Source organism: Labrus bergylta, chromosome 17 (assembly GCF_963930695.1).
Source record: "Labrus bergylta chromosome 17, fLabBer1.1, whole genome shotgun sequence".
In the NCBI taxonomy this organism is placed as follows: domain Eukaryota; kingdom Metazoa; phylum Chordata; class Actinopteri; order Labriformes; family Labridae; genus Labrus; species Labrus bergylta.
In genome coordinates, this window is record NC_089211.1 from 15,986,417 (window position 1) to 16,003,265 (window position 16,849).

At 40.2% G+C, this 16,849-nt stretch overlaps 1 protein-coding gene across 13 annotated transcripts in view; it reads left to right on the forward strand.

Annotated features, from left to right (window-relative positions):
• The window catches only part of LOC110000216 (formin-binding protein 1), a 68,581-nt gene that overhangs the window by 15,702 nt on the left and 36,030 nt on the right, over positions 1–16,849 (forward strand). For 3 of the 13 annotated variants that reach the window (XR_010668976.1, XR_010668980.1, XM_065965316.1), the window contains exons 1-4: positions 4,819–4,960; positions 5,852–5,967; positions 11,685–11,741; positions 12,241–12,388. Coding sequence is in view for 2 of the 13 variants with exons in the window: in XM_065965316.1 (XP_065821388.1) it covers positions 4,919–4,960; positions 5,852–5,967; positions 11,685–11,741; positions 12,241–12,388 (363 nt within the window). In the remaining 11 variants the exon portion in view is untranslated. Of the gene's footprint in view, positions 1–3,706; positions 4,112–4,817; positions 4,961–5,851; positions 5,968–11,684; positions 11,742–12,240; positions 12,389–16,849 lie in introns of those variants that run through there. The other 10 variants (XR_010668977.1, XR_010668981.1, XR_010668982.1 and 7 more) reach the window with 6 other exon arrangements.

Genomic DNA, 16,849 nt, shown 5'->3' on the forward strand with positions numbered 1-16,849 from the left:
AACAAAAGGAATGTCCCGAGGAGTTTCAGTTCAGGGGTTTTAAAAACAATGCACTCATTGTTGGTAGGTGTTTCTACAAACTTCCTTTGTGTCTGGCTACCTATGATCACTGGATCTGTTTTTAGACTTCTTGAGCCGTGTTCTCATTATATAAGAGAGATGACCATGTGAAAAAGCACTTATTTAGTGTGGTGTGGATTCCTGCACGCTGACAGGTGCATTATTATGGGAAGTCTATCTATACTTAGGAAATATGTGGTCAAGTCACAAAGCAGCTCTTACATTTATTCCAGACTTTGTGTCTTTGAAACCATCTGTGGATAGAAATAATTACACCAACAGCAGCGCAAAGAGGGCTACTTAAAGTGCCAGAGATTGGGTTTGTCATGATGTTGATTGTGTCATGTTGTAGTCGTTCTGTCATTACTCTTGTTGCAGAAAAGAAAAGAGCTGTAAGACATAACAGAACTTATCTGCTTCTATTTTTTGTACTCAGGCGTTTTCATTCGGTGTCAAGCGTCATAACTGTTTCTTTGTAGAAGAACTGGAATGTTGGGGTTACTCTTGTTTTTAAAAAGCTATGATTAGGAAATAAATGACGTAATTCTTTGTCTTTATCCAAACATGTATGTATTTGATGATCTAAATCCAGTGATACTTTGATTTCCTTTGCTTCTGAAGAAGATAACCAGAACATTCACTGTAAACACACAGCGGCCATGTTCCTCTGTCGTCGTGCTCAGGGTGAAAATCTCAAACTCTTTTATAATGTTGTGCTGCATTCAACGACATTAAACTACCCATTAGCTAGCATAGTTTAAGACTATCTAATTCTAACAGTCAGCCGCTTCTTAGCCTACTTTGATGATTTTAAATGATTCAATAGGCATTAGCAAGCTAACAGTAAGGTTGGCTTTGAATTGCTATGATGCCATCATTAGCTTCCCTATATTAGCAATCAACCATTTCCTAGCTAACATTACCTTTTGAACGTTTACATTATACCATAAGAATTATGTAAACTCCTGGCTACAGAACATGTTAGCTAGCTCACAGTAGGTTAGTTAGAAATTGGTTGAATGTTAGCTGTCATGTCTTAGCCTTTGGGCGCTAATGAGCTTTCAGATATGTTCTTGAAATATGGTCTGGTATCAACTTTCTGTTTTCTTTTCAATTGCTGATCAATATGTAGAAGTGGTGATTGATAACATAATCCCCCTAAATGTATGCTATGTAAAAACATGAAACGTAGCAGCACAAAATTATAAAAACATTTGTTCCTCCCATCCTGAGTGTGATGTCAGAGGAAAATTGGCAACCTTGTGAATACAGTGACTGGGATTAACATGTGACTGTTTCTGCCTGCACCAGAGAACATGGTACACCTGTATCATACACTTGTCCTTCTGATGTATATATATTAAACATAGAGGATAGAGAAGAACTCTGTGTTGTATGTATGCAGGCCAATGGACCCTCAGTGTGTGGGATCAAGAGATGTGATCTGGGTTGGAAGCTAAATAATGTGCATTAGTTCAGATTAACTGGCAGTCTTAATACATGAAACTGCACCATAATCTCCATCACCAGTTGGGAAGGGTTGGAGGTCAGCAGGCTGATCTTTAAACAAGCACGTATTTGTTTTCCTTCAGCACATGAACAACATACATATATATTTAGTAAACGCTTGGGTTCGCCTTTGTTCTCTGTTTGAACCTGCTCCCTATTTCCCAGATAATAAAAAACATTTAGCTGTGCGGTTATATTTATTTTCTCCCACAATAGTACGTGCATCAGAGTGAGTGGGATTGTGTCATACAATAACAAGCAGAACAGGGCTGGTTCGTTTCCTGCAGGGATCCTCCATGTTCTCCCTCCTGCAGGCACAAGGTCAGGTGTCAGAGGCCGCACATGACAGAATGGAGGCAGGGCATGAGTTATCAGTCAGCACCAGGCACATAGGAGGAGGTTTACAAAAAAAAAAACATTTTTCAGGTTTAAAAATCAAGTAGAGTCTAGTAACTGTTCGGCCAACTGTGACAGAAAGCCAGACACCTTTTCCTTTGTATGCAGAGCACACACGCTTACTTATGTAACTGGTGAGTGAATCATTTTGAGAGTTTTGAGATGAGTTTTTTTCCACCGTACTAAAATGGTTGGGAATATTCAAATGATTTAGATGCACCCTGGTGATTTAACGTTTCTACAGGGATAAAGGAGGTAAAAATGTGTCTTTACCTCTGTCTGGTTTGGCAATATTTGTGTTTATAGTCAAGAACAAACAGTCATCAAAGAACTGTTTCCATCTAGAATGTGTGGCTTATAGAACTGATTATATCAGCACTGTCAGTCGTTATCATTTGTTCAATCAGGTCTCCAAAATATACATAATTGATTAAATGCTTACGGAATAATCCCAAAGTATCTGTTTTTATAGTGAGCTCTCTATTAATTTAACTTTTTTAAAATACCATTGCATCAATGGGTGCAGATAGAAATAGGACTGGACACAGCAACCAATCAGAGCAAACTTTTTTTTTTTAAGTAGTGGTGGACTATGAGGTTAGGTATTGTTAAATCCTACAATTTATACAGTTTTCAGTTTAGTGTAATGTATTGACTTTGGCAATGGCACGACTTTATCAAGCCAACACTATTTACCTGACGTAGACTTGCAACACTAAATTCAGAATGTTCCACATCTGCAAATCAGCACATGCTTAACAACGTACCCAACACGTAAAAGATAGGATGGACTGTATTAAATAATGGTGTCACCAGGGTTAATTGTTTGGATGGTACTTCTTTAGGCCTAATTTACATATCAGGGTTGTGTTATTAATTACAATTTCATTAAAGAGCTATGAGCATTTGCAACAAACACATCGACATAGTATGAATTACTGTAGTAAATAAGAAATAATTTTACGTAAACAAGCAATTCTTTCTAACTCATTGTATGTATATTTTATCTTTATCCATCATTATCTTATGGATGGAGATATTGTAAAACATAAAGAACAGTAGATAAGCATAGATAAGGTTGATTTCATTTTTGTTTATTTTATTCATTATATATAATTTATGCAATATTAAGCAATGTTATCACACATACACATTGCACATTTGTTCAGTTGTTTTAGGCCCAACTCAGCAACCAAGGTTGGATGGATATCTGTGTGAACCAGAGGAGGGACAAGACACATCTGGCAGGGTGAAACAGACTTAAACTTGTAGACTTCCTAGTTGATGTAAGGGCTAAGAGACTACAAGACTATGTACTCTTGTCTGACACACTTTCACATAATGTGTTGCTGACTTTATACATTCGCCTCACTGCGATTCATTATTTATTTATGTGCTCTTTCTGCTGCAGCAGGAGAATTGCTTTTGTTTATGACTTTTCCATTTTAGTAGACTGCCTTTCCTATCTTATCTGATATTAGCAAAGATTCCAGCCCAGGGTGAATCATCATATTTCAGATCACAAGCTCATTTTATTCTGTATTTTACAAGATATAATTTATAGTAAATGGCAGAGTTGACAGGGTCCCAACAGTGTGGACGAGTCCCCCCCCCTCTTTTAAATTTAATCTCCTCCCATGTAATCCCGCCTCTACTGTCAGCTCCACTCCTTTTAAACCTCCCCCCTCTGTTTTTCCGCTCTCTCTCTCTCTCTCTCTCACTATCCTCCTCTCTCATCCCACTTATTCCACCTTACGCCTGATGGAGCATTAAGCCTGAATGCTGAAGGCAGCCCTGGCCTCAGATTCAGACTGAACCAGTGTTGCATCGGTTCCTCTCCCTGCTCTCTTGGATTTCCTTCGCCTGTCCTAAAGTCAGGAACTACTTTTTCGGTTTCTTTGTTATTGTGTGGGAGTTGGGTTAACGGACATTGTTCCCCACCCAGGGACGCTCCCACTTTATTTGCACTTGCACCGCCTTGGACACCTGGGATATGGAAATCTCTCGTAGATGCCTCCACTAACTTAACATCAGCTTTTCTTGTTGTGCTGCTTTTGGATGGACATTTTCTGGATTTGGATGGTTCCGGAGGGTACACATTCCACCCGGAGACACACCGGATAAGATGGTGCCCCTGCAAAAAAGGGTAATCTGAGTTATGCGTGTGGAGGAGTGTGGGGTTAGAGAGAGAGAGAGAGAGAGAGAGAGAGAGAGGGGGGAGGCTTTGTGTGCAAGATGTGACTGCACTGTTTGTCTCTCTGCTTTCTTCCAGGAAAGCTTTGTGTCTACTTCTTGTGATAATGCAGTAAATGCAGTTTGATTACTTTAAGTGGCACATAGGCCTGCGAGTGGGCATGCTTCAAGGGATAAGAGTGGAAGGTAATCTCTTTGTAGGAACAAAAACAGTTAAGAAACTAGGAGGGAGAAATAAAGAGGAGTTTCACTAGAAATTCAGTAAAATGTCTATTGTCTCCTTGTTGAGTGGCTTGTTGCTGAGTGAGTCCTCATTGAAACTAACTAACAATGCTCACTTGAAAGCCCCTCTCAGAAAGTAATCTCTTTTGTTGTCCTTGAGTGCTTCAATTAGGTGTTTTTTTTTCATGTGTGGCTGCTTATCAAAGGTGTTTCAGTGATTATATCACACCAAATATGTGCGCACAAAAAGTGTCAATTCTTTATGTTATCTTAAAATTGTTGCCCGTTGTATTGAGGTCGAAGTAAGCTACATTTAGAGATACCTATAAGTGCTGTGAGACTGCACCTTATCCGAATGTCTCTTGAACTTTTCATCACCACAACCGCTTCCTGTTATATGAAAAGGCTTTTAGTGCAGACGACGTGCATCAAGCAGTCGTAGAGTACATATCACGGTTCACTGGGACTTATTTGAGCTGCCACTTCGCACAGTCAAGGTGTGGTTGTAGAGGAAGCTGGATTTAGGAAGACTCCAGACATGGGAGAGGAGAGGATGGGGGACTGTTGGAGCTACACCAAGGTAGATTTTGTTTCAGTTAATCTTTAAAGATTACGCCAAACCTGTCACAAGAAAGTTCATTTCAAAGACGGTCTATGATAACCGGTTAATTTAATCTTTGGTGGCACGTGTGTGAGCTTTGGTGTTCGTCTGTATTCCAGATGAAGTGCTCTCTTTTTCTAAACTGATGAATTTCAAGCCGTAACCTTGGCCAAGTAAAGCCTCACTTTTTCCTTTACATGTCAGCATCAAATCATGAAGAACGAGTTGAGCCCTCAACAGCTGCATTTGGTTATCAGAAGCCTGGGCTGCTGGTACCTGGTTTTATGTTTTGAAGAAGATATTAGTTGCTTGCATGGTCACAACAGATCAGACACAAGGCTAATCATATGTAAAGTTTTAGAAGACAGTAATTACTAATCATGAGTACATTTTGTATTACGGTTGTTGAAATTTAAGATGCTTTTCTAAAGCATGTGTTTCAAAACAATGTAATCTCCATTATTTAACTCATGGACAGCATCAAAGAATATGTTAAAAAACCTTCAGATCTTCAGTCCTATTTTCAACCAAAAGCTGCTGCGAGCAAAATATAGCGCCGTCTGCATTTCAAAAATACATTCGCAAAGTTTCAGCATTGAAACGTTGCAGTTTAGACAGTGCAGGAGTTTTGAAGGATCTATCGGAGTTCAATCTGGTATCGTGGAAATCTTTGCTCAGATAAGAAGATGACTGGTTGGTGATCTGGAGTGTTTACCCATAAATGAGCTACACCAGCATCCTCAGGAAGTTGATCTAATCTTCTGTTATTCGTCTCTTGTCTTCCTTTAGTCAGTATAGTTGGTAATGATAGATTGAAATCCTCCCTTGTGTTTGAATGATTTAATCATCACGTCTTCTTCTCTCCTGCAGGATCAGTTTGACAACTTGGAGAAGCATACACAGTGGGGGATCGAGTATTTGGAGAAGTACACCAAATTTGTCAAGGAGAGATCAGAGATTGAAACCAGCTATGCAAAACAAATTAGGTGAGTACTCAGGCTGACTTCTGATCCATACTCTCGGCTGTCAGGGCTGACATCCATCCAGGTGGTTTAGATAAAGAAACCCCCCCGTCTTCTATGACAAGATTTGACCTACTATGGTGTCCTTGCAAAAATAGATTGGATCTTGTGCAGCTCATTACGTTGCCGACCGTGACCTCTGACGTCCCTCTGAAGGGTAAAGTCAAACAAGAATTCTCCTAAGCAGTGTTATGTTAATTATTAGGAATCCTCATATATCCATGAAGGGGCTTTTTCTCCCTGGGGAAGAATATTAGCTCAATGCTAAGTGTATAGCTAAGTTAACAGGCCTTAAGAGGATGTCTGCTCCATCCTCCATCTTTTTCTTCTTCTAAGAGAGCCTCTCTGTCTGCCACTCTCTTTCTCTCTTTCCTGCATACACGCTGTCTGTTGTTGTTGCTAGCTTCTGCTTCAGGCGAGAGGAAGTCAGGTTATGGGGGGGGGGGGGGGGGGGGGGGGGGGTGGAGCTTGCGTTTCCATAGAGACTACTAGGTATCAGCATTATCAACCCCAGGTCTGACCCAGATTTCTTTTTTTCCTCCAACCACAAGTGTTGCCCCGCCCCCCCCTCCAGTTCTCCCCACTCTAGCTCTGTTTTGGTACAGTCATTTTTTTTTTTAAAGGCAGTGATGGGGAGCGTGAGCAGTCCAGCACTTAAAGGATCTGTCTCCTCAACCCCCCCCCCCCCCACCCCCCCCCACCCCCCCTGCATCTCCACACAGTGGGAGATACCCCGCAAATCCACAATCCTCTTCTTTAGAGGGGCAATATGGCTAATGCTTTAAGTATTGACCCAACACCCCCATTTCATAGTGACCAGCCAATACCAATCCAGTATTTACATAGCAACCCCCTTCAGCAGATTCTCTACGGACCACAGCCGTCCTCTATTTGAGAATTAAGTCAGCTTGAGATAATAGGACTAGGAGTCTGGGTTTAAATGGGTGCTTTAACTCGTACATGCATACCCCTGCACACAAGAACTCTACACACTTATAGCAGGACACATATGAAGAAAATAAATATCTAACACAATAATACTGTTTTATATTTGTGAATTATCCTCATAACTATCTATTTAGTTATTTACTCCCCCCCCCATATATTACTTAAAATAAAACTCCCCTACATCCCTAAACTAAATATGATCTTAGTAGTCACTAGTCTAAGCCATCTCACATTTATTTGAATGATTTGTTGGGGGAAAATAGTTTATGTTCCAAGGCTTAAAAAGAAATGTAAAAGTATTTTTATTACTGTACCACAAATAACACGTACCGGTGCATGCATGAAGCACGCAGCCTGATAACGACATTGATATCAGCAGAAGAGGTATGGTTGTAAATATCTCAGGAAAAACATGACTATAGACTGAACATGCTACACTCGTCAGTATAATATTGTCTCCTATGTGTTCCTTGGAACCAGTTGGAAATTCGCTGGTGTCTTTGGCTGATTCAGTTTGCATGGCTCGTAGATGCTTACTAGCTTACTGTCAGTATTTTACAATTTTGTATTATTCCGAGAATGAAATTTTAACCCATAATCACGTTCATTTAATTAATTGTAGCTTCACTGTGCCCGCGTTACATTCTTGTATTTTCTGTGACTCACGCTCAGTATAGAGACTCACTTAAAACAATCTGGCCAGACTGCGTCGTGTGGATGAATCAGCTACAAGGCCACCGTCCCTGAATGGGAAGACTCTTTTGGTAACGCACAAATAAATGTAACAGCTGCAAAAAACACAGAACAAAGATAAGACTCTTGGTTTGAATGGTTTGAGAATGTTTTTTCTTCTGCATATGACCAATCAATGAAAACTAGGGGAACTAAGGTTTTTCTACTACTGTTTAGTCTATTTGTAATTGGCAGCCCTAAATAAAATGTAAAAATAAATGTTAAGCAAATGATTGTGGAACAGAAAGTATTTAGAGGCAGTCCTACTTCTTTCACCAGTGTACAGAGTGTTCAAAGTTAAATCACCCTTTTTAGCAAACATTGTGGCCCCTAACACTCGTGCACTCACAGATTTGGTCCTTCCATTTGCACACTGATGTCCTATACTTCAATTAGACAGCAGCTGCTTACAGTTAGTGTGACAAAACAAACGGGGGCAGAAACTGCTTGCAATGGCAGGTCGCCTTTTATTGAACTTCAGGCTCCACAGATGCTGCGGATGTTTTCAGTCATTGTGTTTATACAGTGGACCCGCTGTCAAAGTGACACACACATGCACAAACACACACACTGGCCGCTTGCCATAAACAGGTGAAAATTAGGACATTAGGACTACAGACAGGATAGCATGCAGTCATAGGGTTATCCTGTGTTGTAGACACACTGATCTTTTTGTCTTTGTCGTAGAGTTACTTCATTGTACCGCAGGTCTAATTATCCTCTGTAATCAACTTAGCTCATGAGATCAGGTTTATTCTAACAGGCACACTTTAACCTAAAGTAAAGCAGGCCTGTTAGATCTGATAAAGTAAGTGGATTGGCCCCTTTGATCTTGTCCTCTTTACTGACATCCCCTCTGTTCTCTTTCCTTGACTTCCACAGATAACATGCCTCCTCAGATGTTCAATTGTCAAAACACTGAACAAATAGGTGTAGTTAAAATCTTTGTGGTATTCCTTCTAACAATGCACGTTTCACATTTCTGTTGTTGTTATTACTATGCTGGCTCACTTGGACAAAGTTGATTGGAGTTGATTTCATTAATAAGATAACGGACAGAAATGTAACGGCAAATGAAAGAATTGAAGACACATTTCTAGCAGTAATGCCAAAGATGTTGGTCTTCCAACCTCTTAGTTGTGAGTTTTTACTGCTTTTCTTCTTTTCACATGTAAGTAAATGTAATAACTCTATCTTAGTTTCAGAGTGTAAAGGAAGTTTAAGATATCCTATTAATATCTGACAATTTCTATCCCTGATAATTACCTTAGAACCTATGCATTCAATAGATAAAAAGCTGAGCCCCCCTGGGACCCACACAAAGAAAAAAGTGAAACAATGCTCTCAAAAATAAACATTAAACATTTCTAGAAAAAAATATTGAATCAGAATAGGACCACACCGGCTTGTTCTGACCTAAAGACCTTTGCATAAACGTCAAATAAGTGTTGTATTAGAATTGTAGTTAATATGTTGAAATCTAATATTGACAACCTCAGAGCAGACAGAGCCTCGCCCCCCCCCTCCCCCCCCCCCCACTGAGATCTCTGGAGCATCCCCTAAGGGGGGCCGGGACCCCAGGTTGGGAACTAATGAGTTAGTGGATAAAAATAATTGATTGGCAGCTACAGTATAGAAGTTATGTTCAATAGTTGACACAATTCAATTCGATCCAGTTCAACTTAACTGAAAGGCTTTGTTAGCATGAAAACTTCACCAGAAGTTATATTAAAGATATCAGATATCTGGACAATGTACAAACAGTAATAGTAGACAACTTTCGAAATATAAACCTGCCCTACATTTACAAAAACCTTTCATCATGAACTGCATCAAATAGCCAATTCCTTTCCAATTGAACATCATCTGTACTATTCCTCCACTTTGTACCATTTCTATCACCATAACAACCACACACTGCACTAATCCTGGAATAATCCTCATCCCCTTTATTGGTGTAAACATGCACAATGCTTCAGTCTAGTCCTAGCAGGGAAATGCATTAATGCCTCCTCCTCCGTCTCCTCACCCAAATTCTAGTCAGCCACAATCCATAAAAGAGTGGGAATAAAGTCCTGCTCACAAAAGAGACTAGTTGAGGGTGAAAAAGAGGTTGTGTCTTTCCCGGGGGTGCTAATGCACGAGGTTTACCCTCCAGGCAAACACAAAAAGTCACGATCAGACACACAGGCGTGAACATAAGCCTGCACGTTGAATCTTTCTAACTAAGTGATAGCTGCTACCCTTATTTTATGTTTTTTTTTTTTTATTTTTTTTTTTATCGGGGTCAGTGGGGAAACAGTCTGACATTCGACATGTGTGAATGAATGAGTGAGTGGGAGCCAGCACTATTATTAGAGGTGGAGTGAGAAGGATGAGATAGACCGATATCTGCCTGGCAACAGTGCAAACACCACTAGGGAGTAGATGTGTGGGGGTGGGTGGGTGGGGGGGTTTATGTTAGCAGAGGGCAATCTAGATGGAGTGCAGACACACATTACATGTGTTTTATTTAAAGCATGCATTAATTATTTCAGCAGGAATTTTGCACGGCCCTTAATCCCATGTATACACTGAGGTATTTAGATTCCATCAGTGAATGTAGTGCTGTTAATTTTACACTAAAGGCAGCAACAACTGCTTCTTTTAACACTTTGTCCTAATGAAGAATTTGACATTTTTTCACAGTAGCCAGTTTCATTCTGACATGATAAGTGGGCTGGTGTATTTGGTGTTTGAGAATGTGCGACTAATGACCATGACCACGTAGTAGAATTTGTCTCAAAATAAATAGACTGACTTATAAGCGTAGGTACATAATACTTAAAAATGAAACAATAACTTGAAAACGATTTGTGGCCACATGAAAACAATGATACAAGATTCTGGGATAATTCATAAATTACAAGACAAACATCCACTAACTCCCTCGTTGACTCATAAGCCCCACAGTGAGGAGTAATGATGTAGTGATGCCGTGAATCCAAATTGCCACAAAAAATCTCTTTAGTGTTCTGTATTTTTTAAGATTAAGACATCAATATTTGACACCAGTGAGTCGTCCTGACCGCACGAGTCAGGACGATGATTAACCGCTGTGTCGATAATTTGCCCCACCTCTATGGATTTGGCATTTATTAAAACAAAGTATTCTGAAAGCTGTTTGCTTGTGTTTTCTGTGGACAGAACCATGAAAGCTTGTAGTTGAACTTTTTACAAATCTGCATCATGAAGTTGAAATTTCTGCATTCTTCCGACCTGTTTATCCAAAAACAACACAGGAAAGTCTGTTTTTATACATAAAACAAGATCATTGTAAGAGCCACAAGTTTGGTTTTCTCATCTGTCTAAAAGGGCCAGTATTTCTTCTCAAGATCAGGAGTGATGCGAGGTGAGATCTGGCTTTGCTCTTGGTCTGAATACACAGCTCATCTTTTGTGTAACATAGGCACATCCAAATCTAAAAATAGTGCAGGTTATTACGTTCAGTTGACAGAGTATCCATCAAACAGAGCACAGTTGGTCGTTCATGATGAAACAAACATGACACGATGAACTGTTGCCTGACAAAGAACACAACAGAAGGACACTGAAAGATTGTCGAACCATAATATAACCCGGAGTGACTCCATACACAACTCTATACTACACGACTAATTTATCCTGCCCTCATCTCGTGCCATTAACATCCAGCCGGAGTCGTAACAAGGGCAGCGGCTGCATAAGATGCTTGTTTCTGGTGACTGCTTCTGCATGCACGCTCCTGGAGGCGATGATTTATGACCTGAAGAGAGGAGAGGGAGGGGCGGGGGGATGAAGTTGCCGGAGCAGATAGCACTCTGCTGGATTGAATGGTGTACTGGATGATCCTTTGGCAGGCCCATAGGGGCACAGTCAGGGAAACTTAATGGGAATGGTGCACTATCTGGTTTGCAGACGATGCTGTTAGGATAGATTCTGTAAGACATGTCTGACTAAGCTGAACTCTTTTGTTTTCACAGGAATTTATCAAAGAAGTATCAACCTAAGAAGAACTCACGAGAAGAGGAAGAGAGCAAGTGAGTTCAACAATTTATCCCAGAAATGTAACAATGAATCATTTTTAGATCGCTGTAAGGTGTATTGGTGTATAAAAGCCTGTATGTATTGTTCATAAGTTTACACAGTATGAAAAACATTAAGAAAAAGGTTAAAAAGGAATTCAAAAAAAGGAGTAAAAAACCTGGACTCAATGGCACAACAGTCAACTAAAACTCATTAAATGGCGTGCACAGATCTCTTGTTTCTTATTAGTTTTCAAGTCTCTGTAATTTCTACATTCAGTCATGAATCCTAAAAGATTATAAAATAGAGAATTATAGATAGACCTATGGAAATGAAATTGGCCATGTAGAATTAATAGGTTACTTGTCTGTTCCAGTGTCCCAAATTTCCCTTCTGGGGATCAATAAAGTGTTATCTTATCTTATCTTCTCATGTTTTTCATTTCACATAAATCTGTTAACTGTTGGCAACTGAACTGTTAGTCCTCTGACATCACTCATTGTATGTCCGCAGGTACACCTTCTGTCGAGCCTTCCTGACGACACTCAACGAGCTAAATGACTACGCGGGTCAGCACGAAGTCATAGCCGAGAACTTGACATCTCAAATCATCAGCGAGCTTTCGCGCTACTTAGCGGAGCTCAAGGCCGAGAGAAAATCGGTAAGAAACCTTTACATATCCAGCGTCTGATTTCTTACCTTCTGTCATTCTCCACATGTCTGTGCTTTAAATGACACGTTCACTTTAGTCAGTAGGACATGGAGTTTTTTAAAGGGAAAACTGGCCTATAAGAAATTAAGCAACCAGTTTCCTCTGCATACTCTGCTCCAACTGAGGTCATCGCTGAGTAAATATAGAAATACCCAAAGGCTCCCCAGAAGAGCAAAACTTGACCGACTGGGTCCTTTTTATGGAGCAATGTTATCCCCTCTGTATCTGTATCTTCACGCGCCTATTTCTCCTTTTTTTAAACCGACTAGTGTGTTGCTGCGCGACACACTATTCTTAAACACTGGTGCTACTTTCTTTTTGCTGTTAAAAATGATTTGGCTCTGTGGTGGACGTGCAGCACATAGATTCATAGATAACAGTGTGGTGTGGTGTGCGTGAAATTGAAAGAGTTGGTGGTTGAAGAGAGAGAGGAAAACTAGCCAGATGGAAAAAAAAAATACTTAGTAAAAAATCTGTCATGGACTCTTGTGTCACTGCAGTCCAGCTGAGGGAACTAGAGTGGAAAAACCCAAAACCAGACGGCTCTCCTCAAAGGCACAGTGACCTTTTCTTTTCAGAGTTGATGTTCAAATGCACTCTTGCTGCATTTGCTGCTCAACTGAAATACAGGATGTGCAGATATGTTGTGATTTTAGAGCTGGCTTTAATGCAGTGAGAAGGGGATTCCCAGCGAGTCTGAAGGGGAATCATCAACCCCCTGCAGGCCTGTTTCCCCCTCTTGGCGCTGATAAAGCCCGGCTTGGCATATTATCTCTCTCTCTAGTGTCCAGATAGACAGACCCCTGCTTCTCCATCGCTGCAGGATGTCACTCTGACACCGCTCTTCCTCTTCATTTCTCTGCACACTTCCTCTTCTTTTCCTCTTTTTTTAACTATAAGCATCTTGTTTTCTGTCACCTGTTCTTTACTATCTCTGCACAGAGTCCACTTGTAACATCAAGTTTTTCAGCAGCTCATATCATGAATGCTTGTCATGTGTTTGCCTCTCTTAAATAAGCTCACAGAGTAGTGTTTTATTTATTTGTTATTCAGTGTATGGGGGATTTCCCTTTGTTCCATGATATCTATTTTTTTTCACAGTATCTTTTCAGAACAGAGGATCGTTTCAGCTAACAGCTTTGATAAATAGTTTCTGAATCAGAACAGTGTCCTCGTAGGGTGAATACAGTCTTTCTTTTTCTCCCCAGTTTTTATTCAAGACACACTTGTGCTTTTAACACACCCATGAATGAAGGAGAATGATACTCTTTGGGATGTTGGGAAGTATTGAAAAGGCTTCTAACAGCAACCTCAAGCTACAACTAAAAAGACCATCAAAAATTGGTCAGGATTTATTGTGCCTGTCCTTAAAGGGAATTCAACTATCTTCACTACAACTTATTTTTTTTACACATATATTGTTGTATAGATGAGTAATTTATACAAAAAAGGTTTGGATTGCTTCTGTAGATTGCTTCAGCCTGTGGCTGTGATGGTGTGACGGCTGCAATGTAATCTTATCTGGTGTCTGATCAAAGCATGTTAATGAGGATATACAGTAGTTCTTTTGACACTTACAGGCTCAGATAGTGTTTGAAAATGTCTGATCATATTACAGACTGGGTTCCTATTAAGTTAGACCTTTTTGTAAGAGAGTTACTTTGAACCTGTTAGTCATGTATTATTATATATATTTTTTGCAATTTGTGTTTGTTGTGTTAGGTTAAGCACAAACATATTCCATGTCTCTCGTCAATTTTTAAAATAATGCTGTAAAGATGTTCCCATACAGGAGAGATAAAAAATAAAATGATTATAATAACTTCATTGTTCGCACAATGGATACAAATAACATTAATTTTAGTCTTTTAGCAGCAAAAAAATAAAAGTAGAGCCTTTTTTTAAAACAAAGGAATTCCCCTTTTCACATTAGTAGAGTGTCAGTAAAAGAAAAAAAAAAAAAAAAGAGTCATCTTTGTAGATGAAAGTAGTCAGAAAAGACCTCCCTATCGTCAGTCTTCTCTCCTTTTGAGCACCACTTTGTGCTTTTTAAAATGTGTCTTCATGTCAGACACAGCTGCCGCAGACCCAGACAGCTGGATTAGAAGGGAAGGGTCAAGTCGTTCCCCTCCTTTATTTACAGGAAGCTTATTAGTCAGGTAAAATCCCACAAATCCAACAAAACGAGAAGGAGAAAAAGAATAATACCTCATTAGTTTTTTATGTGGGGTTGTTATGCAACTGTGCCCAACTGCCTTTCTTCCTCGCCGTTTCCCTGAGTGAACCTCTCGCTAAGCACAGCTTGGGGTGGCAGCTAGGTGAGGCCAAGAATGTTGCCTTAAAGGATTTTTATTTGAGAGCAGTCTGTAGTTGTTTTTAAAGAAGGGGGGCGTAGTTTCCTGGGTCTGACCTTTTTATGAAATATGTACACAAGCAAACTTTATTGTTAAGATTTTGTCAGTTTAAAGGCACAGAAATGAAAAGATTAAAATGTTTCAGAAGCTCAAAAAAATGGCAGCCGTTTGTTTATCGCCAAATACTATAATTGGCAGTGATGAGGAGAAAACAGGGTTAATGTGGGATGAAGAGCATATGTGTCTCAGTGGATTGGGATTGTGCTGAGGAATCATCATAAGGTGTTCAGTCAGCATACTGCTGTCCTGATCACAGGGCTTATAGGTATCATCTCTAATAAGGTCTAATGAAGACCCTCATACTCTGCAGAGACAGCCCATTCACTGTCAAGCTTATAAATGTCACTCGACATTATTTACAGCGCATATCAACACGTGTTAGTGAAGGTTAGTTCAGAGTGTCCTCTTTTGTATCCACTTAAACCCACAGCAAAGCACGTGGTTACATCTGACAGGGGGAGTATACTAACAGTATACTTATCCGACTGCCAAGGTTGTGACAAAAAAAGTGAAAAAGGATACATTTTATTCAGCTGTCAGGGCTGAAAAGTAAGCAGCACATTTACTGGAAAGTCAGCTGGAAACCACAATGCACTATAAACCCTCTGTAGGTGGGTTTGGCGGAGGATCGTGTGCTCATTTATCTCGAGGAGGCAGAGGAGAGATGCTGCCATGGTGTAACAGTGAAAGAACAATGTGTCTCTCTGGAGAGGCACTCACATGCCTTCCTTTGCTGAGTGGAAAGACAAACAGGAAGCAGTGAGGAAGAATTGGATCTTTCCATAGCTGCATCTGAATCCACAATGTAACATCACTCCTTTTATTTCTAATGGTCTTGGCTTGAGGAGAGGAGTCTCATGAGGTTTTATAATCTCTCTAGTCTCTAGATCCCGTACGACTTGTGGCTATTTGTAGTATCGTATGATTATATGTGTGCTGACAACTGTGCAGGAGTGCAGGTGCACATTCCTACGAGCCAAGTCACTGCAATGAATGACTAACAGATCACCTAAAGCTTGTGTGTGTGCAGGAATATACATGTGTAGCCCCTCACACGAGTGAACTGCAAGGGGCAAATGTTGTGCTGGAGCGAAAAGTTTGATTGCAAAAGGTTGTTGATTTCCTTTCTTTCTCCGTTTGTCCTGAGTCAGTTTAACACAACAGGACATCAGGAGGGTGTGCAAGCTGAGTTGACACCAGCCTGTTGCTAAGAGCTCTACTTTGTTTTTTTAAAGATCATTTTGGGGGATTTTTTGGCCTTTATTTGAATAGACAGAGGTAGAGAGACAGGACAGGTTGAGAAAGGAGGGGGGGGGGGAGGGGTGACACCAAACAGTTTCAGTTTTGGGATTTGAAACTGCATCCTGCGCTACAAGGGCTGTAGCCACAAGTTGTTTTTAAGTTAAGATTCCCTAAGAAGTCCCCCCTTTTCAAAAACCGACCTGATGATCAAAACTGGTAAATACACTAATTAAAAGAAGTTTGACATCCATTGCTTTCATGTTGGGTTTCAAAGGCTGAGAGCTCAGCTGCTGCTGACTGAAATCCTTCAATGTTAAATTTTGTATTTTCAAATGTCAGGGAGATTGCTTGAAACCTCAAAAACTAGTTTCCTTGAAATATTTTTTTCTGTCACTCTATCAGAGCGTTGTGATAGACTTCAATTTGAACGTATGTGTGGAGGGACGCCTGTGAGTCACACAGAATCTCAGTCTCCCTCAGCCCAATCAGTACATGTCTGTCTCGCATCCACTCGGTCTGGACTCTGCTGTCGCCCGCCAGGTTGGATATCTTGTAAACATAGCAACTGCAGTGTCCTTTTTTACGTTATTTCCTTCCTCCTCAGACCCAATCTCTTGTCTGACAGGGAAATCTTCATTGCTTTGAGGGATGTGTGAATAATAACTTTGGGAAAATTTCAGGGCAGGCTGTCCTTAACATATCTAGAAATTTTAACGAGTGCATATGTGAAAAAAGCTCAAGAGTGGCAGCTACC